Consider the following 27,977-nt stretch of genomic DNA (forward strand, 5'->3'; position numbering starts at 1 on the left):
TGGGTGTGTTTACAACTCACACCTGAATGCTTGCTGTGAAAAACTTCAATTTTGAGTCAGGAGGGAAATCTAAGTCAAAAATACTAAAAGCCTGATGTAATGTGGAAAGTGACAGCTCCTAATTCAAGTTGTTTTCCAAAGGTGCTGAGGAAAGTAGCTGAGATTTTATTCTGTTTAAATAAACATTTGCTTCAGAAGTAAGAAAAATCAAACCACTAAACAAATGGCCATAAAAATATATAGCCATTACGATTAAAACAAAATGCAAGATTTTCAAAATTATTTTAATAATATCTGATCATTGTTTCAGAAAAACGTTCTGGAAAGAACTATATTCTTATTTTTGGGCGGCGGGGGGAGGGGAGGGTTGAATTAGCATTAAAATCTGGTGAGTCGGGCACCAAATAAACATCAAGAGAGAGTGAATGGCCACCCAGAAGAAGATGAGGTATTGGGTTTTTTCCTGGAGATTTAAAAGGTAAGATAGCGTAATTATGCCTATCCCTCATAACAAAAAAACAAAGGAGGCATCAGGTAAGAAAAAACAAAAATAGGAATTATTCAGAATTGTTAACATGGCAAAGCTGAAAGAAAAGGCCCAGGGAGCAGACTCAATTTGAACAGAATCCCCCTGGGGCATAAATATACACCAGAAAAGAGATTAATGAATCTTGAAATTCTGGAACTGTAAGAGCACTGCCAAAGTTGCCCTTCAGCTGGGCACAGTAGTCCCTTGGCAAATTTACATCATATTTAGTTAACTGAAGCTGCTTAGTCAGCAAAGAGGCTTTGTGGGTGGGCTTCTCAAATGTGTTAATGAGCTTTGACCTGTATCATCCCTGAAGAGGGAAAGAGGTTTGGCTCTTGCCCAATGTGCAGCAACTGTTCAAAAATCTCTCATTTATTCTTCGGTGAGTGAGTACTCAGTGTAGCACATTACATGACTTACAGGTGCCCCCAGCACTAACCCAGGCATTTAATGGGACGCACCTGAGTGTCCCAAGAACTGGGGGCTGGCTTCTGCAAAGCTTAGCCTCTCTCCTGTCTTGTGACTGCCCACAACAGGACAGATGGCCTGAAGACCAGTGGATTTACTGGGCTGTTGAATAGGAAGAAAGGTTGAGACTTCCCTGTGTACAAATAGGTAAGATGTAGGTTTAGCCACATACCTCTGATTACTGCTCTTAGATGGCTGAAAATTTCAAGTGATCTATTTAGTGACCAAGTACAGCTCACTTCGGCACTTAAAATGAAGCATAATTTCTCTAAACACTTTGTATAGCCAGCAAGGAAAAAAAATGTATTTCAGGAGGAAAATTCATCCCTCCTGAAATCTAAAAAGCCATCCTGTATTCTCTGCTTTTTTATGAGCTGTGTCTGGAATGAGGACAAGCAGACTTATAACCAGACAGCTTCTGCTAAGTGCCTGAAATCAAGGAGGTGTCACATTGCAAACACCTGTACAATTGCTGTCTGCTATAATTTGTCAGGTCTGCTAAGCAAAATGATTTTTCTTGTTTATATTGTTCACTCTGCTCTTTCTAATATGGATTTCATATTATTTTCTCTCTGACTTTCCCAAGGTAAGTAAACCTCTTAAGTCCTTTTAGATTATCTTACTATCAAGAGCCTTCCAGTTTAACAAATGGTACATCTGATTAAAATGTTATTCCATCTTTCTTCCAGCTCATAATGAAAAAAGCTGGCAGAACTACCTGCAAAGGGCCTAACTCTTCCAACAAGCAGGCTCTGCATTTAGTCACCTCTAACTTTTGCCAAATTTTAACTGATCTGATTGAAATCTTCAGGGGTAACTGTCAGGCCAGGATCATTTTTTTCCCAAATGTCACAGGAAAAATATTTCTATTTCTCAGAATATACTTCTATACCACTGCTTTGTCTATATACATTGTTTTGTCCCTACCGTGGAGAACAAAAAAGTCCAAATAATTCCGTGAATAACTGTCTGCGAATTGGAACAAGAAATGACATTTCATAGGGTGTTGCTCTGACGCATTCCGCTGTCCTCACAAAAACAAAAGTAGATTGAGCAGAGCTATAGGCCTCTGACAGACTGTTCCTTGGACATGCTAAGTGAAAGTGAGCTAGTGTTTAGTGCCAGACCCTCCATGTACTTTGTGTGCATAAATGGGAGCCTTCCCTGCCACCAGCCCTGTTCAGGGCTGCAGGGCCTGGAGCAGAAGGATGATTGCTGGAAGCAATGCCTGAGACTACCTGTCCTATTCTGCCAGTGCACCAACTACTGCAAATGCTGGGGACTGAGAAGCTCAGAAGTAAGAAGACTGAACAGGACCCACAGGGACAGAGAAGGGAAGAGGGCCAGAACACTACAGTAGGAGAGAAGGAAGATGGGAAGAGGAAGGTGTCAAAAAGTGGTTTAGGAAGACTCTTTTCCTTTAAGGTCAGCAAAAAATTAATAAGTAAAAAAATCCTTTGCACTGCAGGACCCACCTCGCAGATTTTAATTTTTTTCTTTACATATATTATTATTACATTTAATCGCCACATTTCTTTCCTTGTCTTCTTGGAAATGCCTGTCATGTCTTCCACGCCTGTCATCTTTTAATGATGTCATCATGATGATGCTCATCATTGTCAGTTGTAGTTACTGTTAAATGTAGTGAATTTGGTTAGTTCTTCTATGCTCTTGATGTATGACGTTCTCCTGATGAATTGCAAAGAACAGCTTGTAGGAAAAACTAAGAGATGGGAAACAGCAAAATAAATCAATGGCAGGGAGGGGACAGGAAGATTAAAACTAAATGAACAAACACCATAAACATCTTAAAAAGCCTACCAGAGAAAAAGTAAAACAATGAGAACTAAGAGTGAATTAATTTTGACACAAATGCAGCACTCTGTAAACTTACTGTAGCAACAAATAAAAGCATGGACAAGAGCTGACCTGACAAGAGACCTGGCTAGAAATGGATGCAATCAAATACTTTAATGCATTGCATAATAAAAGCTTCTTACAAATCTGGAGTTTGACAGTATTTATGTTTCATAAATAGAAAAAAAAAATTCTCTCTGCAAAGGTTTTACGATTTTCAGTGTACAGCACAGGAACACCTTTCAAAAGATATTGCTGGACAGAGACTCCTGACAAATAGGGTATTTTGGAAGTTTAAAGTACCTTGAGAATTCATCTGGCTGTTTGGATCCTTTGTGTTTTACAGGATGCTCGCAATTGGCTTAACTGTGAGCTTCTGGATGTGCTCAAAACCAAAAGAGAAGTGGACCAGAGATGGAAAGTGGGCAAATACCCACTGGAAATTACAAGGCTGGTGCTAGGGGATGCAGAGATGCAGCTGGAATAGCAAAAGCTCAGCTCAAATCAAAATTGACGAGATATGTAAAAACCTCCAAGAAATGATTCTTTAGGTACCTAGAGAGCAAGTGGAAACAGAAGGAAAATATTGGCACACTGTTAAATGGGAGAGGTGAATTAGCCACCAGCAATGCAGAAAAGGCAGCGGTTCTTGACACTTCCTCCACATCTGTCTTTACCAACACTGTTGGGCCCCAGGCCTTCGGAGCAAATTCCAGGTTGATGCCAACACAGACCGACCATCGCTGATGGAAGAGCTGCAAGTGAACTGTAACAGGAGCTTGGCACTACAAATCCATGGGCCTTGACGTTGCCCACCCAGGGGTGTGAGGAGAACTGGCTGATGTTGCAAGCCTTTTCATAATCTTTGAGAAGTTGTGGAGATCAGGGGATATCCCAGAAAACTGGAAGAGAGACAGTGACAACCCCACCTACAAGAGGGGCTTGAAGAAAGATCAACAGGCTCTTTAGCCTTATTTCAGTCTCTGGGAAAATTATAGAATGAATCCTTCTGGGGGCTATCACAAGTCAGATGAAGCACGTGATTGGGAAAAGCCAGCACAGATTCACCAAGGGCCAGCCGTGCTTGACAAACCTGCAAATCCAAAACTGCTTTTTGTGACAAAAGTAACCTTTTTGGCTGATTGGGGGGGGAGGGGGGGGAGGGGCAGCGACCAATGGACATTGTCTACCTGGGTTTCTCCAAGGCTTTTGATAAGGTTTCCCATGGCCTCCTTCTAGAGAAATGTGTTATGGTCTGGACAAATGGTCTGTGTAATGGGTAGGAAACTGGCTGAGAGGTTGCACACAGGGTGGTGGCAAACAGCTCCTTTTCAAACTGGCAACCTGCCACAAGTGAGGTCTTCCAGGGATCCATACTGGATCCCTGGAGCTAACCCTGTTTACAATCTCCGTAAGTGATCTGGACAATGGGATCAAGTGTATCCTGATGAAGTTTGACAATGATACCAAACTGAGTAGGGAAGTGAACTCTTTGGAAGGGAAAGTCACACTGCAGGAAGACCTGTATAGGCTGAGAGAGTGGGCTGACAAGAACATTAGGAAGTTCAACCAAGACAAGTCTAAAGTCTTGCACCTGGGAAAATACTCAGGAGTGTAGCACAGGCTGGGACCTACCTGGCAGTGGAAAGGGACCTGGGCATCCTGGGGATGACAAGCTCAGTGTAAGTGAGTGGAGCTGCTGTGGCACAGAGAGCCAGTGAGATGCTGGGCTGCATCAACAAGGGCATCACCACAGAGACACAGAAGTCATTGTCCCACTCAGTGCTTGTCAGGCCACACCTGGAACATGGTGCTCAGTTTAGGCTCACACTGTGCAAAAAGCTGTGGACAGGCTGGAGAGCCATTGCTGACCTAATGATAAGTATTTTTATTTTTTTAAATGCTGAAGCTGAAAAATGCTGCTTTTAAGACAGGATGTGACTTCAGGTAAATATTGAAAGCTCTGCAACAATTTGGGAGAAAATTTGCAGCCACTAGCCTGTGTTTTGTAAAGCATCTGTATTACAGAGCTACTGCTACTTTGGGGGCACACACCCCAGATAAACTCTGGGGTCAGATGCTTTTTTATGGTCCTGAGCACCAGGAGGTTTGACTGTAGGTGGTATTTGCAAATCTTCCCTTCAGAAGCTGAGGATGATCACAGAGGATTTTTATGCAGTATCTATTTCTAGAAAAGAATATTTAATGAGAAAAATGATCTGCATATGAAAAATCTACATCTCCAACCTTCTTCCCTCACATTTCTCATCTAAATGCTTTGAGTGTTTGAGAACTTAGAGGTCTTCTGAGGATCCATGTGAGTGTAGGTATCAGCCAGCTTCCAGAAAGCAGCTGCAGAGGGCAGCTCCTGCCTTGAGGTTTATTTGGGGTTTTGTTTGTCTTTTCCTCTTTTCATAATCTGTCTGTTCCCATGCTTAGCAATGCAGTTGTGCAACTAAGAGCTGTGACCAACACAGAATTTTTGGATGAAACAACACTGGCAGTGCTCCTTCACCTCAGGACATGCATGTGTGTTAATGGCTGAACTGAGAGAACTTCCTGTGGGCATTCTGACAGCCTTACTGTTAACTAAATCTTCCTATGGATAAAGTGGATAGCCTGTAACAAGTGTCATATGTAATCATCTCCCATAACCACTTGATGATTTCTATATATACTCCTTCAGAAGGGAAAAGGCAGTAGATGATGTCCATTGCTTCCTCCCAGCACATCTAGACATTTGGAAGGCATGCAAACACAGTAGCATGCCCTTGCTGCTCAAATAAAAATCTCATTCTATAAACTCTTTTATGGCTCTTGGAGTTCTACTCTCCTCAGCAAGGATATAAGTTCACTAAAGAAAAATCACCCGTCTCTACGCTTTCATCTCTATTTAGCATTAGCTTAATAAAGGGAAAAATAGCTATAATTTGATCATCTCTTGTATATTACAGCTCTACTAACATGTTTTTTACCGGCTTTGGCTGGAATAGAGTTCATGTTTTCCGGAGTAGTTGGTATGAGGCTATGTTTTTGATTTGTGTTGGAAACAGCATGGATAATTCAGGGATGTTTTTCTTGCTGCTGAGGAATACTCACACAGACTCAAGGCCTTTTGTGCTTCTCACCCCACTTCACCATTGGTAGGGCTGGGGGTGCACAAGTTTGAGGCTGGGTGGGGACATAGCTGGGACAGCTGATCCCAACTAACCCCAGGGATATCCTACAACATATGGTGTCATGCTCAATATAAAAAGTTGGGGGAAGAAGGTGGAGGAAGGGAGGGACATTTGGAGCAATGGTGTTTGTCTTCCCAAGACACCATTACTTGAGCCCTGCTCTCCTGGGAATGGCTGAACACCTGACTGCCCATGGGAAGCAGTGAATTAATTCCTTGTTTTGCTTTGCTTGTGAGTGTGGCATTTATTTTACCTATTAATCTCCACCCATGGGTTTTCTCACTTTCACACTTCAGATTCTCTCCCCCATCCTGCTGGAAGTGAGCAAGCAACTCTGTGGGGCTGAGGTCCCAACTGGGGTTAAACCACAACAGTTTTCCTTAGTAAAGGGAATTTAAAAGCTTCGTTAATGTGTTTGAAATGGGTGAACACTGATGTAAATAAAAGTAAGCTGAAGATGGGAACAAGAACACAGTTTTAGATCTGAAAAGGCATTTCTGCAGGTAATTTCCACTGAAGTCAGCACAAGCACATTCACTCCCTGTGCTAAGGAGCAGGGTTGCTAAATCCAAATATATTCTGAGAAAGTCCCCACTGATCACAGCACTAGAAATGATACCATCCATAAAAACCTTCTTAAATCAAATATAGGGATGTAAGGGTCTCTTCAAGAACTAAACTGCAAAGCTACAATATAATAGGCAATTTACATTTTATTACAACCTATTTATCTACTGATTCCATGCTCACATGCCTTCCAATTCATTTTCATATTGCTGATAGGTCACCTAATTTCACACTGGCCTCTCTTCCTAGCAGAGGCTCCTTTATGAAGCATAGTACACTTAATCCTATGCTTTAGGTCCCTCCTGATAACCCTGTTTCCATTCTTTCCTAATGCAAACTCCTTGACAAAATGAAATTTTTTACAGAAATTTCTGCAAACAGGCAATGAAATGTTAAAAATGAAAATCTTTTGTTGGTACTTTGATCATAAGGTAGGATTCAAAATTCACTGAAATTTATGATTTTTTTCATTGGCTACTTAATTCTTCTTTATTAGTGTTTATGTAGGAATATGCATACATTTAAATTCCCGCCTACATACCGGTTGGAGAAGGTTTTTATTGATTTACTTGTGGATCATCTCTGGTGTCCATTGATACCAGTGCAATGATATCATGTGTACAATGTCAACAGCAGCCCTGAGAAATCTTTACCTGAAAAACATCTTTCCTAATATATATTTGATAAATTCAACAGCTGGCATCATTTTCATAAGCCAGTCTGCTGTTCATTTCCAGAGTATTACAGCTGTTTCAATAGAAGCTATTTAACAGCTATTTACAAATGGCAAAATATAAAAATCTCGGAGAAGACATAAAGGACAACTACACATGCAATGAATGTATATATAAGCTTAGAGAAGTCTGCTGATAGAAAAATATTTCCACAGGGGAGGAAAAAAGTCCTAATAGAAGAGCACCAAGGTGTACAGGCAAAAATGAAGACATTAACTACTCCTTCCTGAGGAGCTTTTACTGGCTCAGTTAAAGGCCACAGCCCTGCTTTTCCCCTGTGCATACTGAAACCACCTCTACCTGCAAAAGAATGTCCACAAACCTGGTCTCACTGTGTAACTGGCATAGCATTACTTCTCTTCAGAAGGTGAGAATTTGAAATTTACAGCCATGGCTGTACAGCAAAATGTTATTAGTGGTAGAAGATGGGACCACAGCCTGTTAGAATGGATACACCTGAAGTAAGGGAGTATTTCATCCTTACGTAAGGAAATGGAGAGTCTGTGATTTAGGTGGGATCGAGCTCCAGATTATGACACCTGGGTTTAACATCTGCATGAGAACTATGTGTCAAAGTTGCCATGGAACTCTGGGACCCGTTCATTTAACAAGGCCTGCACCCCAGTAGATCCCCTGCCAGGCACATTCAGCTCTCAGCTGTCATAATCAAAGAATGGAGTGTCTCACAAGTCTTCAGTCATTTCAGCCAGCCCAGTATTGCTGCATGCCCTAACACTTCAAATGCATAAAGTGCCTGAAAAGTAGGCAGGGGAAACCACTCCCTCTTGACACACTCAGTGACACTTACGGTACAACTGACTAAAGGCCAGTGCCTACTTCACTGAGGTGGTCAACTCTCCAGGATCCATCCATCCTGGAAGGGGAGTAAATGCATCCTACATCTTGTACAAGCAGATTCTTAAGGTAGGTGAACTGTTCTGATACTCAATCCTACATCCAGGGTTTGATTATACAGGCCATATAGTTGTCCATATACAGGCATGAAATGCTATTTGAGAAGATATATCACTAAGGCTGATACATATTACACTGGACCTACCTTTCTGAGCAGCAGCTGGAGACCATATAAGTAACCCAAAGGCATCTAAAATGGCTCCATGTGTTTTTTTCTTTGTGTGAGCAAATGAACCAACCACTTTAACAGCCTTAAGAATTCTACAAGAATTAAGAGTATTTTTAAAATAATATGGCTTGTTATTACCACTGCTTACGGAAACTTCAAGCAGTTGTTTTAATTTGCTCATTTGCTAACAACTTAGAATGCTGGCCCTTTGTTACATCAAGACAATTAAGTAGGATCAATCTACTTCATCAGTCTTTTTAAGCAACCTTTCATCTTGTGGTACTCTCCTCTAACAACGGACCTTTTTGCCCAAAACCTGATCTTACAAGGTAAGCCATATACAAGTCTGTTTGTACTTAAAATAGTGGTACTAAAACCCCCACATGGCTGCTCTGTAGCTAAATATCATATTTAGGTTACTCTATTAGGGTTTTTTTTTTTCATTAAAGCATTCCTTAAAAAAAAAAATCTCTAGCCACAATTTGCCCTTTAAATTGTAAACTTATTGTCAGTACATTTCTTTTAGAAGTTAGTTATTCTTTTCGCAAGATTTTTCTCCTTGAAAAAATGTAAGTACTATGTGAATACTCCTTGCAAGCAATCTCCCAGCAATTATACTGTACCTTTTAAGTAAAGGTAAAATAATTTCAAAATTTTAATGACAGATCTCTCTGAGTTAAATGAATATTACACCATTATGAAGAAAGTCAAACTGAAATATGAACACAAATACTGGTGTTTTACTGAAATTCAGAAACTTAAACCCACATGTGGTATCTGCATAAATGGTCAGTTTTGCGTCTCCTACTTCCTAAAGCCTCTGGGAGTTGCAGGCTGTGGAATACATTTGGCTACTCAGGTAACACCTCAGGTCATGGACCAGAATCCCTTCATGGTAGATACCATAAAACACTGAGTAGAAAAACAACTCTGAGCCTAAACAGTAAATAGGAACTATATGCACAAATTTTGGAGGGGTTGAAGTAAGGATAAGGCTTCTGGGTGAAGCTGTAAAGGATTGTCAAAGAAAGAATCAAAGGAAATAGTTATAGGCAAGAGAAGGAAGAAGCACACTTTTCACCTCTGTGTCCAGAACTGACTACAAAACAAGATCAAATTGGCTTAGCTAACTGAAGGGTACAGAAGTTCAACTGAGGTCTGCCTGGAGAGGGTGACAAATTAGGGACATCAGCTTGACATATTTGAAGTAAAGAGTTCTATATTAGCGATTATATAATAAGAAATTTGCTCTGACATTATAGTCATTTCAGGCCTAGATTCCCAGTCAGAGCTCAAAAAAAATCCTTGTTTCTTCATAATCTAATATCTACAATGGCTGCAAGTTTTATCCCTAACAGACTGGCCACTTTCTCCTCATTTTACAAGCCATGAAAAATGTTATCATTGAAGTTCTCTTATTTTTGCCAAGTTCATGAAAAATCAAGCTTTGTATTTCTTTTGTCAAATGTTTACATTCCATTAGTTTTAAACAATGTTCTGAATTCTACATACATAGTTTTCAACAAACATGTTCATTACCAAACGAATAAAAGTACTTTGGTTTTATATAAGTGTTTCCTAATATTCTTCAGTTCCATTTTCTGATGTTTGAGAATCAAGAATTGTTTGAAACCTCTGAAAATAAGGTGGACTCAGATATGTTTTAAAATGTCTACCACAAGGTAATTTGTCCGGAAATATGCAATAAAGCAATAGGAACTTACTTTCATGCATGATTTTTCCCCTAAAATTTTCTGTGTATTATAGATTTAAATGCAGGTCTGTATCTGCATTAAAAACTTGCATGTCTGGATTTCCAGTTACTGACATATAAACGTAAGGAGATTATTTTTTGATGTAATAATGAAATTCAAAAGGAACAGAGAAATGCTATGGCAAAAAGCTGTATTTTAAATCTGATTTAAAAAATATACGTGAAAAACGTAAGTCATAGTTACTCACCTACGATGAGTAAGAAAACTACCACTGACATGTCCTGAGCCATCACATCCTGGTGTTGGACATGACATTCCTTCCGTCTTCACTGACTTCCAAGAGAACTGTGAGCCATTTAGGTACCCATCCTTTTGCCTTTTGGCAGCAAGAGGACACCCTGATGCACTGCGATGGGACGCGTATTTTCCAGTTATATGGCCCTGACCATCACAGCCAGGAACTGGACATCTGTAGAGCAGATAGACGAGATAAACTTTATTGTCTTGCCATTATGTACCTGGTAGCCTCTACAACAAAGTCAAAATAAACCTGACACAAAAAGGAAAGAATTATCCTACACTGTGGTCACAAAAGTAGTTAAGATACCCTGCAGTGGATAAAATGACAAGCAGAACTTTACAAGTTGAAGAAAATAAAAGTTCTTTGATAAATCCTAAGGAGAATAGCCAGTAGATGCAGTCACAGCTGTTGACATTATACAATTGCAACAAAAAGACTGAGATATGTATTTGAATTGCAGGTGTTTATCACAGCAAATATCACAGTGGAATTGAAATATTTTCTACTGAGCTCTGATCAGCAGCGAAATAGCCCATAAAACCCCTATAGGCACAAAATACTACTTAGTACAATCCTTGGTACATTTTATTTATAGGTATGGAACCCAAAGAAGACTTCTCTGAAGTCATGAAAATGTCATGTATGCACGCAGCTAGTTATTATGTGATCCAACCACCTCATTAGAAATGCTGAGCTCCTTTAACCACTCTTTGAATAGGGGTGATGATATGAAATTGTGCTACAGCCCAGAGACCAATGAAGGCAGTTCTGTATTCAGCTGATGGTTATCCTTACTTGGGAATCCCCGTATACATTTGCTCTGTATACTGCTCTGTATACTCTGTATACCGAAAACCAAATAACCAAGGTTAGAAGGAACAGGTTAGAATCTTCAAAGTTAAATGTTTAAAGAAAATGACAGCTTTTTTTTTTTTCAGTGTGTTGCTACATAACACACATCTAAACTAAAGGCCAATTACTTCACTATTTGTGAACTAAAATATTCCTGCAGCTCTCCACTGAGCATTGAGGATCTGGTCCTGAATGGTCTAAGCAGTCCCTAAATCCACCAAGTTCAGTGGCCACTGATATCAGAGTGCCTTGCAAGAAGAAACCAAGACCTATAGGTAGGCATTTGTTTCCCTTGCAAACTGCATGAACAATCAGATTTGTTGCAGCAGTCTCATATAAACACATATTCCCATAGCTACCTTTATTTAGCATGTATGGTTTGCAAACATGTTTAGGGGGCATTTAGGAGATAAAGATCTAAGTGATTTTTTAATATCATGTGAAGATGAAGAATTAAACTATTAAATTACAGATGATTGTATCCTTGGCTAATGCTGTATCCTTTGCTGAAACAATCAGCAGAGTTTTGCACATAGAAATCAGTGTGGTCTTCTGCCCTTGGATAACTATCCCACAATAACGTTTATGTCTTAAAAAACCCTGAAGATATATAAGACCTTTGTAAAACATATAAAGACCCTTTGACAATATTTGTTCTCACCTAATTGGCTCTTGGTCTTCTTTGTCTTCCTTGCTTTGTGCTATCCTGATTCCACTTTTCTTTGCTCGTGGACAGCCTGAAAGACTGTGTGAAGGAAAACATTTTAGAATGCAACTCTCATTCTTGGGTACACTTTACAGGAATACACTTTATCTGAGAAACAAAACAGGCAATCCTGTCCAGTTTCCACAATCAAAGCTCAGGTGGGTTAAAAAGGAGAGCTGCAACAGCCACCAGGGGATCCACATGTATGGCTCTGTGACACGCAGGACTCGTGGCACTGTGCAGTCCACACACACAGGAGGTCCCTGAGGAGTCAGGGAAGGCAGCTCTTAACCCTCTGCCTAATAATTCCTTCAGCTGACTCAGCAGCAGAATTGGCATCTTTAAAAGGAATAGAAGCCAGGGCTGAGAGACATTATGTCCTCTGTGTCTGAGAGGGATGGAAGAATAGAAAACACGGGAGTATCTCTTCGTAGGACTAAAGATTTCTCTTGGGAGCACATTAGTAACATTATCAAAACTTCCTGAACATCACATAACAATTCTATAGAATGAATGAATAAAAACATGACAGAGCTCAGAGCTTTCAATGCCTTCCAGAGAAGGGGTTCAAGTGCTCAGAATTCACCCAGATAAAAGGATATGGTAGAGACAAAGTTAAATGTTAGGTTAACCAATGTTACATGTAACAAGACTGAGAATGTATTTTCAACTACACAAGCTCATCTTCCTTCCCTTTGCATATGAAGAATTAATTATAGAAACCACTTAGACTTGACAGTGATCTTAACAGATTTTTAAAGATTCTTTTAGGTAGTTGTTATCTGAGGACACAAGTATGTCTATTAAAAAAAAATCATGCTTAGTCCTCTACTTAAATGTTATCTCCATCTTAGCTATCCACATTAAAAAAAGAAATCCACCAGTAGAACACCTTCAAGTGTAGACATGAGAGAGAAAGAAGTGTCACCAAAGAAAAAAATCCCTAGAGAAAGAAACAAAATAGAAGATCGAATTTTTGTTTTCAGCACAAGAAAATGTACTTGAGTTTTGTGTAGCAGGTCCTGTCTTTGCAAAGAAGAGACAGAAAAAGTGGTAAAAATTTTTTCAGTTATTTTGTCTTGTTAAAACCAGTGAGGACTGAGGGGAAGAAGCACAGAAAAAGGTGATGCAATCACAGACAGAATTCTGTGTTAGAAAATGAAGAACAGACAAAACCAGAGTTTACATGCTGCAAAGTCATAAATAAGTCAACTAAAGAAAGAGGGGAATGCTGGCACAGGATATTGGACATTACCTAGAAACTTTTAGTGAGATGTCATGGCTACAGCTATAGTGTTAAATAGAAGGGACCAAGAACTGTTGCTCTGACCCAAGATCAGAAAGTTCACATTTGTACAGCTAAGCTGTCTCTGTAAAGCAGGACAGCCACACCCATATTGTTTGTAAAGAATGATCTGGACCCACACTGAGCCCCAAATAATATCTTAGAACTGCCTGGGAGACTGGCCCAAGGTCAGTGCCATGCCAGGGGCCATGCCAGCGCCATGCCAGGGGCCATGTCAGCATTAGTGGAATAGGCATCTGCACTCTGATACATGGACCTGTGCTCTCATCCCATTTCATTTTCCATTTTAAATGTAACCAACCATTTTCTTTCTGAAGGCAAACTGCTGTTTATTCCAGCTTGCATCATGGACACCAAAGTGCCACAGTTCCTTGTATACAAACTAAATCTGAGAAAGCCTGTGCCAATGAAGAACAGTTTTATTCAAAAGTAATAAAGTTGTCTGTAAGAAGGAAGTAGGAGGAGGAAAGTCTAAGGGATTCAGAATAAGAGGAAGATGGCTCTGGGGCAAGGGAACAGCTCAGGACCAGGCTGGTTCACTGCCTGACACTCAACCTGGTCTGCAGAAAGTGAAGGGTGGGGGGGACTGGAGTTAAAGATATCCCTCAGAGCAGTTGAACTTACTGTGTGAGAAAAATCACAATTTGCATCTGCAAACTAAACAGTTAACAGGGATTCCTCAGAAAGCAGTACTTTTTTTAGTAGGTATACAGATGGGTATGCTTCTAGATTATGACATTTTCATAACAAAATCTGAACAAAGAATTTCTGTCTTGACTAATGGTTTAAAGCTTTCTACATATTAAATCAATTTAATTAACACCCACTGATTGGTATTTTGGTGCATCATTTCTCTGGATCTTTTTATTCTGGTACTATGATTTATTTGAAAATTCTAAGACCTTTCAGGTCTTCTAAACAGACATTTCCAATAGCTAGTTTCTGAGGCTGTGATTAATTCATTTTTTCTCTGACAGTGGATACATTGAGAAAACATATGCCAAGGATGAGCCCTTTTTTTACCTTTGTAATAACCAAAGTTACTACAAGATAAGCATATTACTTCATTTTTCTATGACTTTAATTCCTCATCTATGAAGACAAAAGATAAAAGAGGGAAATTCAGCAGCAGTGCATGGTGCTATAACTCCTTGCATTTATTGAAAAGCTGTGTGGAACTGCCGACTTATGGCAGAGTTAAATCTGCCTCACGTATGCTTGCTGCTGAGCAGCCATTTTAAAAACTGATGATACCCAGGCATCTCAGCAGCCATTTAAGAGAGAAGTCTGTCATTCCTTTCCTTCTGAAACTGAGAGGGTTGTAACTGATGGTGTCAAATACAAACAAAAATGCTAACTCAGATGCAGGCAGAGCTAAATGGTAATTTTCAGTCTGGGAATTAGAAAGCCCAACTGACAACATACTGTGGGGTCTTCCATGATTAACAGCTCCAGATTTAGGCTACAGGTTTGCTACCCTTCAAAAGCATTCCTTTTGCCAGCCTCCCCACCTCAGAAATGGCCTTGACAGATATCATGATCTGAACAGGGTAAGGCTGGCTCTGTGTAAATGTGACAGGTCTCCTGAGGACATCCGTGGATTTAAGCAAAGAAAATGTTACTTCACTGACTACGTGTCAGTGCTTCTGTGCCTGCAGGCAGCCAAAGACGTGGGGTTGCCAGAGGCCTTTTAGGAAAAGTAATGAAAGAGCTATGTGGTCAATATAGGCATGGTGGCATTTCGAAAGGCTGCATGTGTTAAATCCCAATGGACTGAGCAAATTCCAGATATGTTTATTTTGTAGAAAAACTTTTTATATCTTTATATATACTTGATTATGCTGCACAATCAAATGAAAACTTGGTCCAGCAGTCATCTGCAAAAATACAAGAATGTAAGAATTTACAAAGAAAAGTAGGTAACACCATTCAGCTCATTGTCCAGTCCTTTAGTGGCCAGGAGACAAAGCACAAGGAAAAAGTTTTAAAAACGAATCAACATTCAGTGATTCTCCCCTACCAACCTTGCCAGCTTTTAGGTTTCTTAGTAACACTTTTCTTCTGCATCTTCACTCTCCCACCTGCTTCTGGTTGAATAGATGATCAAACGCATAAATAGCTTCCTTGAAGTTGGGGTAGAGTTATAACAAGCATAATGCTGGTAGAGTGGTAGCTGATAGATTTACATATAGTTAAATGTAGTTCTAAATTTGGCCTTAAATTCCTCTGAAAGTGTGATTAAATCTCCTGCATAATGTAAGTGCTTTTAAAACACTTACATCTTCTTTTTAATGTTTTTGTACTTTTGATGTTTAACACTGCATTACAGAAATTGATATTGTAAACTTTCATTTTCACAGCATGTAAAATATGGCATGTTCCCAACATCTAATTTTATTTATGTTTTGATGTAGAACTGTTTGCTGCTTTTAGTAGGAAAACATCTAAACTGGGATTATGTGTATTGACTAGTGATAGCCATTGTAAAATTGGCATGGGACTAAAGAGTCTTTACTAACACAAGAGAGGTAGAGTACACTATTATCCACTATTGTTCTTTGATTAAACAGTGGATAGATATTTACAAAATACGGCACAACTTTTCTCTACTGATTTAGTTCTCAAATAGCCGCAGGGGAATTGTAAATTACACAGCACTTATACCATTACCTCTAGAATATAACTGATCAATATCCTAATTAGTGCATGAGAAGAATTTTTGGCCCTTGGTAAAATTATAGTTTAGGCAGCTTCCACCCATAAGTTTCTTTTGCCATTCTTCTGGCCTGATGTAGCACGAAGTGTTGCAATTTAAGAACAAGCCAAAGTTTTCTGAAATGTGCTGACAAGACTGGTGCATATTAGATGAAAGATGTACCTTCCCCTTCTGATTAAAGCTTATAAAGCATCACCTGGGAGAGGAGGTACAGAACAGAGTCTATTTTTGCATTTCAAGGAATATGGAGTGAATCTGGAAGAGACTGACACAAACATTCAGGAAATACAATTTGTGGCAAGAAGATGCAGGATTAGAATTTGAGTCCAAACTGTGAGGAGTTAAGAGGTTCAGAATGTAAAGCAACAGAAACATGAATGTTGAATTGCTTCCTCAGGCTACTAGAGACAACAGAGAAAGTGAATTTATTTTGTATAAAGATTTTGCTATATATTAGCAAAAATATTCCTACCTATTTGGTGAGTCATGCTGAAGCTGAGAAATATTATCCATTAGTAGTAAAGTGAGTTAGACCAACGTATGTCTGTGCAGCACTCAATCCTACTTTAGTATTCAGAGAGTGAAGTTAGGTCAGTTGAAGCACCTTCTAGCCCTGCAGTTATATGATTTAATTAACAAAACCTTGTCTTTACATACCTTCGATGAGAAGCATAATTTCCAGTAATATGCCCAGAGCCATCACACCCAGGGGTGGGACACCTAGAATAACAATGGAAAAGACACCCAGAAGTTACTGACAGGAAAGATGAAACTGTCTGTTTAAAAATATTATTCATTGGCTTAGTCCTTGTTTCCTCAGGAGTCAGCCTTTGGGACCCCTAGCCACTGCTAAACCTGAGCTTAATTCCACACCAGGGACAAACATAGTTTTTCATTCATAAAATGTTTTTCTTTGCTACTCCTCAGTTGCCCACTCCAGTGCTTCCTAGATACCTCAAGTACTGGCAGATTAGTGGAGATTTCCCAGCAATCTGACATCCCTACACCACCAGGAGTGAGTTGGATTGACAGCAAATGGACTATCCCCGTGCTGTATGCTTAGGTAGTGGCTAACATGGCAGTAATTTTCTTTTTCACTGAAGCTATTGCTCTAATCACTGCACAGTGTCATGAGGTCACACCTCACAGTGAAGAGAACCCTTCACCTCTCCATGAAGCAAAGGAAATGCCTAAGAAAAAGGAAGTGTGTAGACAGGGAAGTAATGCTAGCCTCTTGCAGAGAGATAGTAACCCACCCAAACAGTACCAAACACCAAGCTACAGCACCAGACAGAAATGATACAGCCCTGAGTGGAATTTTTAATAGTGGGATGACATTAGAGCCATCAAAGAAAATGGATGGATTTTTCTACATCGCAAAGATGATTGCGATCATCACAGAAAAAGCTACATTATAATGCTAAGTAAAATCATTAGCTGGTATTTGAACTGCTATACTAAATCACAGAAAAGACAAAGACTTAATTTATATGCTTTTTACTGAACAGACAAATGCTACATGAATTCCAAAAAGTCACTTTTCTTGAGCCTGAGTTTTGAATTTTAGCCATGCTATTTAAGGCTTTATTTGAAGTAAGCATTCAAATTCAAAAAAAACTTGCTCACAAATTCAGATATTGCATTCTATAACATCAGATTTCCATAACATTGTATTTTTCCACTATTTGAATCAGGAGTTCATGCAGACTTTGGCTTTCACCCTTTAGTTACATGTGTGCTTTCCTCAAAGTTGGTCCATACTGGTAAGCTTTTATTTCACAAGGTTTCTACAAAGACTTGAACATTTCTTAAAACCAGTAAATAAGTAACCCAGAGTTCAGTGCTATGGAGTTGTCATGTTCCATTAAGATGAATTTTAGCTATTTTAAGCTAGTAAGCATCACCTACTTCTGAGGAGTTCAGCAGGGCTAAACTTCAAACATGATTATTCCTACCTTGAAAGACATATATTAAACTTGATCTTATTCAATGAAGTTCCCATATAATCTTCATCTGGACCAGTTTAGTTACTCTATAGAAAACATCAAAATATGGTAGCAGTTCTTGGATGTTAGCTGGTAAAACTTATGGGGTTCCCTACAACACCAAGTTTCTCTTCTCCATCCCGGACAGGCTGTGCACTTTGGACAAGAAATCTAAACAATGTGCTTAGAGACAATTCTCCTTCTCTCCTGCTTTGTCTTTGCACAGGACCAAATATATTACTGTGATCTTGCATGACAGGTGTATTAACATAGCTCTTAAAGACCAAAACACAGGCTGACATCACATATCAATCTTTCTTCTTATAGAAAGATAAAGCCCATAATTCCTGCATGGAAATTTCTGATAGCAATTAGGTAAAACTATGATCTTGATAAAGGAGATTCAGTCTGTATGCCTGTTGCCCTTCATTCTTGGTTGTGGTTGCACATGGCTAGCATAAACTTTGGTTATTTTTTCAAAAAATAAGAGGTCAGGGCATCTAATATGAAGGGTCTTATAATTTAAATACTCTCTCTCTATATATATATATACATATATGTTATCATTGTTATTTTTTTCTTAGGTAAATGTTTTGAGATCTACAGAGAGATAACCTCTTGCTTCATGTGATTTTTTTTTCGTGCTTGGTAGCTTCAGCACTCTCCAGTGCCTATTTCCATCAAGACTAGCTGCACCACTGAAGCCTGACTAAAGCCCCTAAGATGCTGAATCAAAAGATAAGGGGATAAGAATTATTTAAAAGAACTGACTAAATTTTGGCTCTACATGTCCACAGCATTTAAATGAATAAAAGAGAACCTGGAGATATGGGACTATTCCTCTGCAGTCTGTCTGGGGTACTACAAGGATTTCTTCTTTATCAGCCCATGATTTGAAGCCACCATTTTCCTCTCCACACTTTCTATCCTTTTGAGGATAAGCTATTAGCAAAACTGAACATTTTTTTTTCCCCATCTTTTCCAAGACTTTTTGTTACAGGCAGCATGATTAATAGTGTCTTACAAAAAGGATTTATAAGATGCACCACTATATCCTGTCCATCTGTCTTAAAATAAGACCACTGCATCTCAACCATTTGGACAGTCTTACACAATTTAAAAACTAGCTTATTTCCGTTTCATTAAAAAAAAAAAAAATTAACAACTGAAGCTAAAGAAGAAATCATCCTGCTGTAAATTGAATTGAGTATCTTCAGAAATGGCTTTGCACAGTTAGTATCAGTTTAAAAATGTATTTTTGATTAAACCAGATGAGATCTTTATGCTGGCAAGGATTTCAGAAAGACCTTTCAAATTTTGATTTTGGCACTACAATATTTATTTTAAAATCTCATAAGTTTATATTTACTTTCATGTAAAAGATTAAATGAGGGTTTAGTGCAGTTGGTAAGAACATTTAAAACTCTGGAACGCTTATATTTCTGCTGTTTCCATTCTATGGGAAATGCTCTCAACAGTGTGACACACAGGATGCAGATATGCAGCAGTCTGTTACAACTATGAAGCTATTACAATATTTACTTGCTATCCTAAACAGATCAGATAAGGAGACAACCCCAAGTTCTTGTGCTATTGGAATTGGGAGTCTGTATTTTCCAAATGTCTGAGCATATGCAGGACTTGCATATACTTTACTACTTTGCTATCATTTATTACCTACATGCATATGACTTAATTATAAGTCAAACAACAATGCCAGAAAAATGTATGCACTGCTTGTAAGAGGCAGGTGATGGGAAACTCTGAATATGACTAACAGAGCATGTGGAAAAAGAGAGCTGCAGTTCTCCTTGCTTACTTAAAGCAAATCTGTTTTGGCAGGATCAGAAACCCATTCGTAGAATTTACATAATAGCTTATTGTAGCACAGGAAATACTTTAGTACTGTAATGAGGGAGGTGAGAAAAGGAACTGACTCTGTGAAGACTGAAGTTCAGGACACAGAATACTAGCACTTGCCTAGAGATTCAGGGCATCCAGCAAAAGAAAGGGCTTGTCAGGAAAGGGGAATGCAGTTAGCAGTGCCTTAATGTCCCATTCATTTCACAGATCATCCCAGAGAAGCATTTTTGGGAAAATAAGCAGAAGCAGGAAGTGGGGCAGGCAGCAGAACAGCAACAGCTGTGGCAGCTGGATTCAGTATTGGGCTTAGATTCAACAGCAGAAGAAAAAAGGGTGAGAGTTAAACTGAGAATACACTTAAGCCCTGCTACTGATTCCTCACTAAGGAAAGATCGAAGGTGTGCAGCAATTAAAACAAACTTCTGGCAGAAGAACTCAGGGAGGTTTCTGAGACTGGGGAGGAAGTGGATGCAATGCCCAAATGAGCTCTGGGAGGGTTTTTCCAAATGCCAGTGGTTAAAAGTCTTGTTGAAACCTCAGCTCACAAGACCGCCCCAGCTCTCACCAGCACAGGGCACTACACATAAGACCCATAATTAAACCTATATTCCTAGGCTTTTATCTAGGTCTACAGGGGCAAGATAAGCTTACATGTAGTGTAGATAATTAGATTCACAGCTTTACTAGCATCAGAGCAAATAGAATTTTATACAAAGTGCAAAGACAGAAATGCAGTAGTTTCCTCATTATTGTATATGACTTTGGTTGACTTACTTTTTCGTATTATTTTAAAACATAAATTAGATCCATAACATAGAGATAAAATAAAGACATAAAAAACAACTTCAAAATTTTCATTTTTGTGCTGAGGATATAGGCTCCCATGGAAAAGAATTAAACCATCAGTTTCTCTCACACTGGCCAACTGCAATGAGTTCCTACAAAATACCTTTCATGACCCATAAACTGATGGATTAACACTAAAGACTGATGCTACCTTTACTGTTTACAACACTTCGCACCTACTATGCTGTGCATCCAATCTTCCCTTGTGAACACATGTATCAATAATACAGTCTATCAGAGAGAATATCCTATAAATCACTAACTATTTAAAGCAGATGTAGCTATCAAAAGAAAAATCATATTGAATTGAACACGGGAATAAATTGGGAAATTGTGCAACAATTCAGAATGGTTCTCCATAATGTTCCACACTGTAAAAGAACAGGGATTAATAGAAAATTATATCTTCCCATAGTTTTATTTTGACCATGCTGTCAATCTCTATAGTAGAGGTGTGATTTTCTATTGAAGATTCAGAAAGGCTAGAAAAATATAATTGTTTCCTGTGGGATTTCTTCACAACAGAATGTAGAATTTTTTATTGTCTGGTGGTTTCCACCTATTTGAGATTCTGCTTTATTTGACTGAATTACCAGGAATGGAATTCACAGGTTGGGAGGCTGGAAGACAGACATGGTAACACTTGCATTTCTGGTTTTGTCTGAAGATCTGAGAGTATTTTAAAAACATTACTGGAAAGGGGAAGGATTTGGAAGAGGAAAAACGGATAATAAAGAGTCTAAATTACTTTACATAGAAGAGGAAAATATGCTAGAGGTATAGATTCTTATTCACTGTTCTGTTTGCAGCTAAAAAGCTGTACATCTTCTGAAACTATATGTAGATTCGTAACCAAATTATTGTGGTGGTTTTTATTATTGTGGGGTTTGTTGTTGTTGTTGTTGTTGTTTGGGGTTTTTGTGTGTGTGTGTGTGTGTGTGTGTGTTTCTAGGAAGGTAGTCCCAAAACAAAAGGTTACAAAAGTAAAATTTTAAAGAAATTGTGTTTGCAGTTCCTTGAATTCAATATGCGAAAGAGGAGGAATAAAAGGAGAGGGCACAAAAGGAAAAGGATGAGAAGAAGCTCTATCAAATTCAATACTGGATTTTCTGTGGAGTATAGTAGGTTTATGGAGTGTCTATCCCTTTACAAATTTGAGGGTTTGTCAAAAACTACAGGTTTGCAGCTCTTGACAAACAAGTCCTCTTTTTAACTAGCTAAGAGCCAAAAGAGAGAACAAACTTTTCTCCAGTTCCTTCCTATGCCAGTCACCACTAACCTGCAGGGAGCACTCCAGGGTGAGAAACAAGATCATGAACAAATCTTTGTGGTCCTCAGTACAGATTTTTGGCCACAGGTATGTCAGTAAGAACCAGTGTTCTGGCTATTGTTGTGAAAACACCTCTTTAGCAGGAACTGGACAGATAGCAGCAACTCATTTTGTCTTTATTCTTCTGAGTGGTCAGAGCAATGACTCCCAGCCATTACTGTTCTAGCCAGCTCTGTGAAAGCAATCTGGATATGTAAATACGTAAAAATCTGATTTCCAGTCCCAGGTATTTCGGTAGACTGTTGAGCCCTAATTAAGTATGTGAAGTGGGAATGCTGCTGATTCTTTTCCTCATGATGACACAAAAAAGCTGTTGCCTGTTCTAATTCCAGTAGGAACACAGATATTTTCCATTTTAATTCTGTGGTCTTTTAATGTCTATTTTTTACCATAGCATTTGATTTTTGAATTCCAGTGATGATACTTTCCTTTGATGTCTAGACCAAAACCCTCTACCTACACAATCTGTCTATGAATTTGCAATGAAAAACAGTTTTGTTAGGATGGATTTATTTTCCCTTAGTTTTCCTCAGAGAGGTGCCATATCTACACACTTCTTGTATTTCACTCCTTCCATTTTCTTTCCTGGTGCCTTTCACTGTGTTTTCAACCCTTTTCCTGAAGTGAAGCAAGTACTTCCATTTGCTATTGCTCCATAGTTTGCTTTCCATATTCCTCTCCAGCACTTTTCTGCTGCATGCTACTTCCTTGTTTCCCAAATCCTTTTTCTCTTGTCTCTTCTTGCCTCTTTAACATTTTCTCTCTCTCTCTTGCTTTTTTTTCTCTGTTCCCTTTGGCTGATGCGTTCGATCTCTGTTCCTTCCTCATCTCTCATCCTTTCATGATCTCTAATAACCTTGAAGTCGATGTTTCTTTCTTCTTTCCTCCTTCCTCTTTGTTTTTTTTTCCCCCATTATCTTTTCTTTCATCACTCTTCTTGTTCTCCTCCTCTTTTCTTCCAGCTGATTTTATCATTCCTGCCACCTGCATTGCTTGTGGTCCTCTCACATTGCTGAAATGACTGGATACATATTCTGCCCTTGTGTCAGAGGAGAAAGTGCTGTGTGTGAAACCCTAATACAGAATTTATTGCCTGTCAAGACTCAATGAGTCATTTTAAGTATCTTGCCCTTGTTGGTTTTTTTTGTTGTTGTTTTCTTGGTTTGTTTTTTTTTTTGTTTTGTTTTGGTTTTTTTTTTTGGGGGGGGTGGGTTTTTTTGTTTGTTAGTTTGGTTTTTTGGTGTTTTTTTTTGTTTGCTTTGTTGTTGTTGTTTTTTTTTTTTTTTTTTTAATTGAAATCCTTGTGAGCTTAATCATTGGCTTCAAAAGGAGCAGAACCAGGCTAACACTGGGCACTTCTGGAAATTGCATTCAGAGCTCATTTGAGCTCATTTGCATTGGTTCAAGAGGCAACACAAACTCTATGGGACAGTCATGCAGATAATGAATATTTCAGGAGATTTTACTACTCTGGTTTCATGTTCAAGGCTAAACTTATGTTCCAATCTTCAAAAATGTACCTATAATGACTGTGCAAAGTCAGTCCTGTATAAATATCAAAGTTTCATAAAAATACATTGTAATCCAGAAAAATTAAAGAAGTTAAATTTAGATTCATATGTTAATTATTTCCTTCCACTTGTTCTAGCTAGAAGGAGTATTTAAGCACAGAAACTTAGTTTTAGCAAAAGTCCTGAATATCACTTTTCTACATGTAAAATACTTCTAGCATTTCTCACTTAGCAGAATGCTACCGATATGACAGGTTTCACTGGAGGTAATAGGGAAATTTAAATGCCAAACCCACAGCAGATACAAGGAAGAGGATTTTCAGGAAATTACAAGAGCCAGCAAAAGAAAAAAAAATGTGGTGGAAGGGCAAATGGGTGAATTAATTTTTTTTTTTTTTCATCTTGTCAGGATTTTTTTTGGCATTGGATCCAATGCAATTCCAGTGGGAATAAGCAGGAGAGCAGGGAGATCCAGACCAGGATCCCTCCTGGTGGGGCATTACTGAGCCCTCTCAGAAGACATTGGGAGAAGTACAGGTTGGAGATTGGAAAGAAGTGTAGAATGGAAAGATTTGTTGTTGCCACTTTCACTGTACAGTGTTTCTATCCATGAAGGAACAATGCCAGGCCTATGGAGCTAGCCCAGGCATAAGACTAAAATAATTTTGGCTCAGAGGCTTCATGGAGTAACTTCAGTCTCTTTTATCTTTGCAGAGATTGCTCTGTCTCTTTCTCTTTGCCTCTAGAAATCCCCAGCGACTGAATGGTTCTGAACTGGGGCATGCTGACTGCATACTTCTCTCCTCAGGTAAGATTTAATTAATTCCCTGATTTTCTGCATGTACTATTTTTTCTGTCCTTAGCTGCTACCATTATTTATACTGCCTTTCTGCATTTTTTGAACTGTGTGAGAAAGAACTTGATATGTTTTTTAATTACACTGAAATCTATTTTTCCTATAAGCAGCCTAAAATGCATCATGCTGGCACATAAAATATTTCCATGCACTCGAATGCAGATGCACACATTGAGTTTAAATTAATTATGTTGCTTTAGAAAAAATATTCCTGTGCCTTCCATTACCACCTCTGCATGCTGCCTCTTTTGCTACCAGTCAGGACTTCCCAGCTTCCCAGCAGCAAGTGCCATGACGTGCTGCCCGCTGTTCTCACATCTAGCATCAGCACATACCCCCTTAACATGCCAGTTGCCAAAGGCAGGGTATGTGCCTAATGTGAAGTAGCTTCTGTGCGCTACCCAGGGGGTGCTCTGTGCTCAGAAGATGCCAGGGGGAAGCTGTGAATCAGTTCTCCCCCTGGGCATCTTGCCCACACTTTTTATCCTGCCAGCATCGCCTGCCTTGGAGGCAGCACCGGGCAGCTGCAGATCCCCTCCCTGCAGCAGAGAGCACTTCCTGGCAGCAGGGATGAATCAGTTCCAACATATGCAAATTCAAATGTTCATTTCCAAACAGCTCAGCCTTTGGAAAAAAGCTCCATTTGTATGTGAAGGAATACCATAAAATGATGGAGGCACAGGGAAAAGTGCAGGAGAAGACAGCCTGAAGAGAACATGCCCTGCAAAAAGGAACAAAGCCATGCAGATTCTCTTGTCTCCTAGTAGCATTGCTGTAAGCCTGTGCTAAAAAAAAAAAGAACAAAAAACCAAAAAACCAAAAAATTAATCAAAAATGCATATGGGCTTTTCTTCAGTAAATGTATGTGGATACATTTGTGTCTGAAGAAGAAGATCCCATTCCTGGTTGGTCCATTACTGTAGGAACCAGCAATCCTCTCAAGAATATCTGCCACTCAGCCACTGCACAGCAAGATTGGTCCAGGTTTGCAAAACAGCCAGTGATATGATTTCTATAGCTCCCTGCATGCGACAATGGGTCCAAGTGAAGCACTTGAAGACAGTAACAGAGGTATAACATTTGGTATTCTTCACCTGAAAAAGTGTCTTCAAAAGCTCATATAACCAGCTTAACTTTTCTGTTTATGATGAAATTGGGAGTTTCAGCTCAAAATTAAATTAAAATTAGACTGAATGTTGAGTGCTTTAAAAATTCACTCTTCAAACTAGGTAATTTTTCCCTGATAAGAAATGTACACTACAGTCAGTAACCTGCTGGTTACCTTGAACACCTTAAAATTATCAGTAGAGTAATTCTTGAATTTTCATCTCTGTGCTGCTGACTCTCTCATGCTCTGCTCTTCTGTGTTTTGTGTATCTTGTCCTAGGTAAAGCAATTAACAAAGGGTTTGATGGGCACTGCAGTATGACCTTGAAGTTGCCACGTTCTGTGAGTTTCCTGGAGGTTTGGAATGACTTCAAAATCTATGAATCTGGAATACTCAAAAAGGTCAGCATCACAGCAAGGAATGCTGAGAAAAGCTGTCAGATTAGGATTGCTAAAAGGAGAGAAAAAAAGATTACCAGCTTTCATGTAGTCTGTGGCCTTAACAATCCACTGAAGCTGTTGGTAGGAGATTGCGGCCAAGCCAATATCAGCCATTCCTTAGGTATTATATTTATCTGTTTTTGTTCAAGTTGTCCATGCACAAACAACAAGAGAAGGATTCTACAAGATCACAGGAAAGAAGCGAGTTGGATCAAATGCAGGGGGGAAAAAAAAAGGCTGAATGGGAAGGATGAAAAGAAAAAGAGCATGGTGAAAGTCCAATTTATATGTCCTTCTTCAAAATGGTGTATCTAATATAAGTATGAGAGACCAAGCTTACAAAATACTTCTAGACCTAATAAAGAAAGAAGCAAGAGTCCTGCCTCTAATGTGAGTTCTCTCCGCCTAGTATTATGGCAAAGCCATAAATCAGTAGGATTGTAAACATCTGGGAGTTCTCTGGGAAATACATCCTGGGCAGCATGAGGGCTACGGTGTTTGCAAAAAACCCCCAAGCCCATTAAAATAATCCAAGTGACAAAAAATGTAATGGGTAGGGATTTTCTTCACTATTAACAGCTTGTTTCTTACACTCCTGTTTCAAAAGAGCAACTGAAAAGATGATTTTCAGTGCACATTTGGAAAGGTAACGTAAAAATAATAGTTTGGTGTAAAATGTTTAGCTGACTAATTGCATCTAAAAGCTGAGACTTGTTTTGCTTCACATGCAGCCACTGCATTGTGCTCACTACTAACCTTGAGAAGTGCTATTGTAGCATGAAGTTCCTTACATGGGATGGGTTTTCACATGTTTTCTGCATGTCTGTGTTTCTCTCCGGAAACATATATCATCCAGTAACAGGGACAGGATAACATTTGGATAAAGGGAGCAAACTCAGGAGTTTCACTTTCCCAGACAGATAAAACAGAGATACTATTTTCTGTTTTGGGGTGAGGCATCTCCAGCAAGTGAGCAAAATACTTCAGTTTTCATTCCATGAAAACAAGCAGCTTTTTCCCTCTAGGCCTAAAAACATTTGTCAGAAGCCTAAGTGAAGAAATATGAAAATACTGAGTGTGAATTATATCAGACTGTGAGAGGCAGTCTGGTCTAGTAAGAAGGCTAATGAACAGTGCAGCTAAGGGAAATCCAGTTTTGTTACTGTTTTTCTATGTGACTTCATACTGATTCTTGAAACCCTCTAAGACTTGCTCTAATTTTTCATGTGGCTGACTTTAGACTCATGCTCCACACTGAGTGCTAACTTACCTCAGACATGTAGTAAGCATATTTAATTCATACTGAAGGGAAAAATCCCTAGTGACAGTCCAGTTATGAACCTGTCTGCAAGGAGGACAGTTGGACATTACCACAGTTGTGCCCATCCCTACAAGTACTCCATCCTACTGCCTCGAGGTAGACTCTGCTGGTAGACACTGGGCAGACAAACCAGATGCAATGAATTAACACTTAGGAACGTACAGTTTTCTCCCCAGCACTCTCAGAACCACAAACACTAAGGTGCAGGTTTGCACAAGACATTGCCAGATGGTTTTGTGCCTGAAGGACTTGGTATCCAAGACTGAGAAAGTTAGCTTCCTCAGTTAGCTTTTCATTCTTATGAAAAAAAAGTGTACGGGAATTTTACTGCTGTCTACAAATACCTAACAGGTTGGTGTGGTGGAGGCATAACAGGAGTTTTCTCAGAGCTGCACAGCTGAAGGACATCCAATATGGGGACAAAGTTCAGCATAGGAAAGCCAATTTATTATAAATAATAAAAAGAAAAACACAACAAAACCCAAACAAACCCAAACATCAGTCTAGTCAAACACTGGAATAGTTGTGGGAACTCTAACCTCGGTAACACTCACAACTTGACTGCACAAGGTCCTGAGCAACCTATTCCAACTGGACTTGTTCTGAGCAGGAGTACAGACTAACTAACATTTGGATACCCCGAGCTACATGATTTTATGATTAGGTAATGCATCTTAAAAGCTGTATCAGAGAGAATACTGTT

The 27,977-nt window shown here is 39.1% G+C and overlaps 1 protein-coding gene and 1 long non-coding RNA gene across 14 annotated transcripts in view; one reads left to right on the forward strand and one right to left on the reverse strand.

Annotated features, from left to right (window-relative positions):
* The window catches only part of MYT1L (myelin transcription factor 1 like), a 303,729-nt gene that overhangs the window by 16,837 nt on the left and 258,915 nt on the right, over nucleotides 1-27,977 (reverse strand). For all 13 annotated transcript variants that reach the window (XM_066179860.1, XM_066179851.1, XM_066179856.1 and 10 more), the window contains 3 exons: nucleotides 16,672-16,734; nucleotides 11,948-12,031; nucleotides 10,381-10,602 (listed from right to left, as the gene is read on the reverse strand). In XM_066179860.1, coding sequence (XP_066035957.1) covers nucleotides 10,381-10,602; nucleotides 11,948-12,031; nucleotides 16,672-16,734 — 369 coding nt within the window. The remainder of the gene's footprint in view (nucleotides 1-10,380; nucleotides 10,603-11,947; nucleotides 12,032-16,671; nucleotides 16,735-27,977) is intronic.
* LOC136287841 (uncharacterized) lies at nucleotides 1,019-3,985 on the forward strand. Its single transcript, XR_010720374.1, has 3 exons — nucleotides 1,019-1,144; nucleotides 2,253-2,422; nucleotides 3,201-3,985. It is a non-coding gene; the product is annotated as an uncharacterized lncRNA (long non-coding RNA).

Source organism: Chamaea fasciata, unplaced genomic scaffold (assembly GCF_029207755.1).
Source record: "Chamaea fasciata isolate MVZ Bird 193981 ecotype frontalis unplaced genomic scaffold, bChaFas1.0.hap1 SCAF_3, whole genome shotgun sequence".
Classification (NCBI taxonomy): Eukaryota; Metazoa; Chordata; class Aves; order Passeriformes; family Sylviidae; genus Chamaea; species Chamaea fasciata.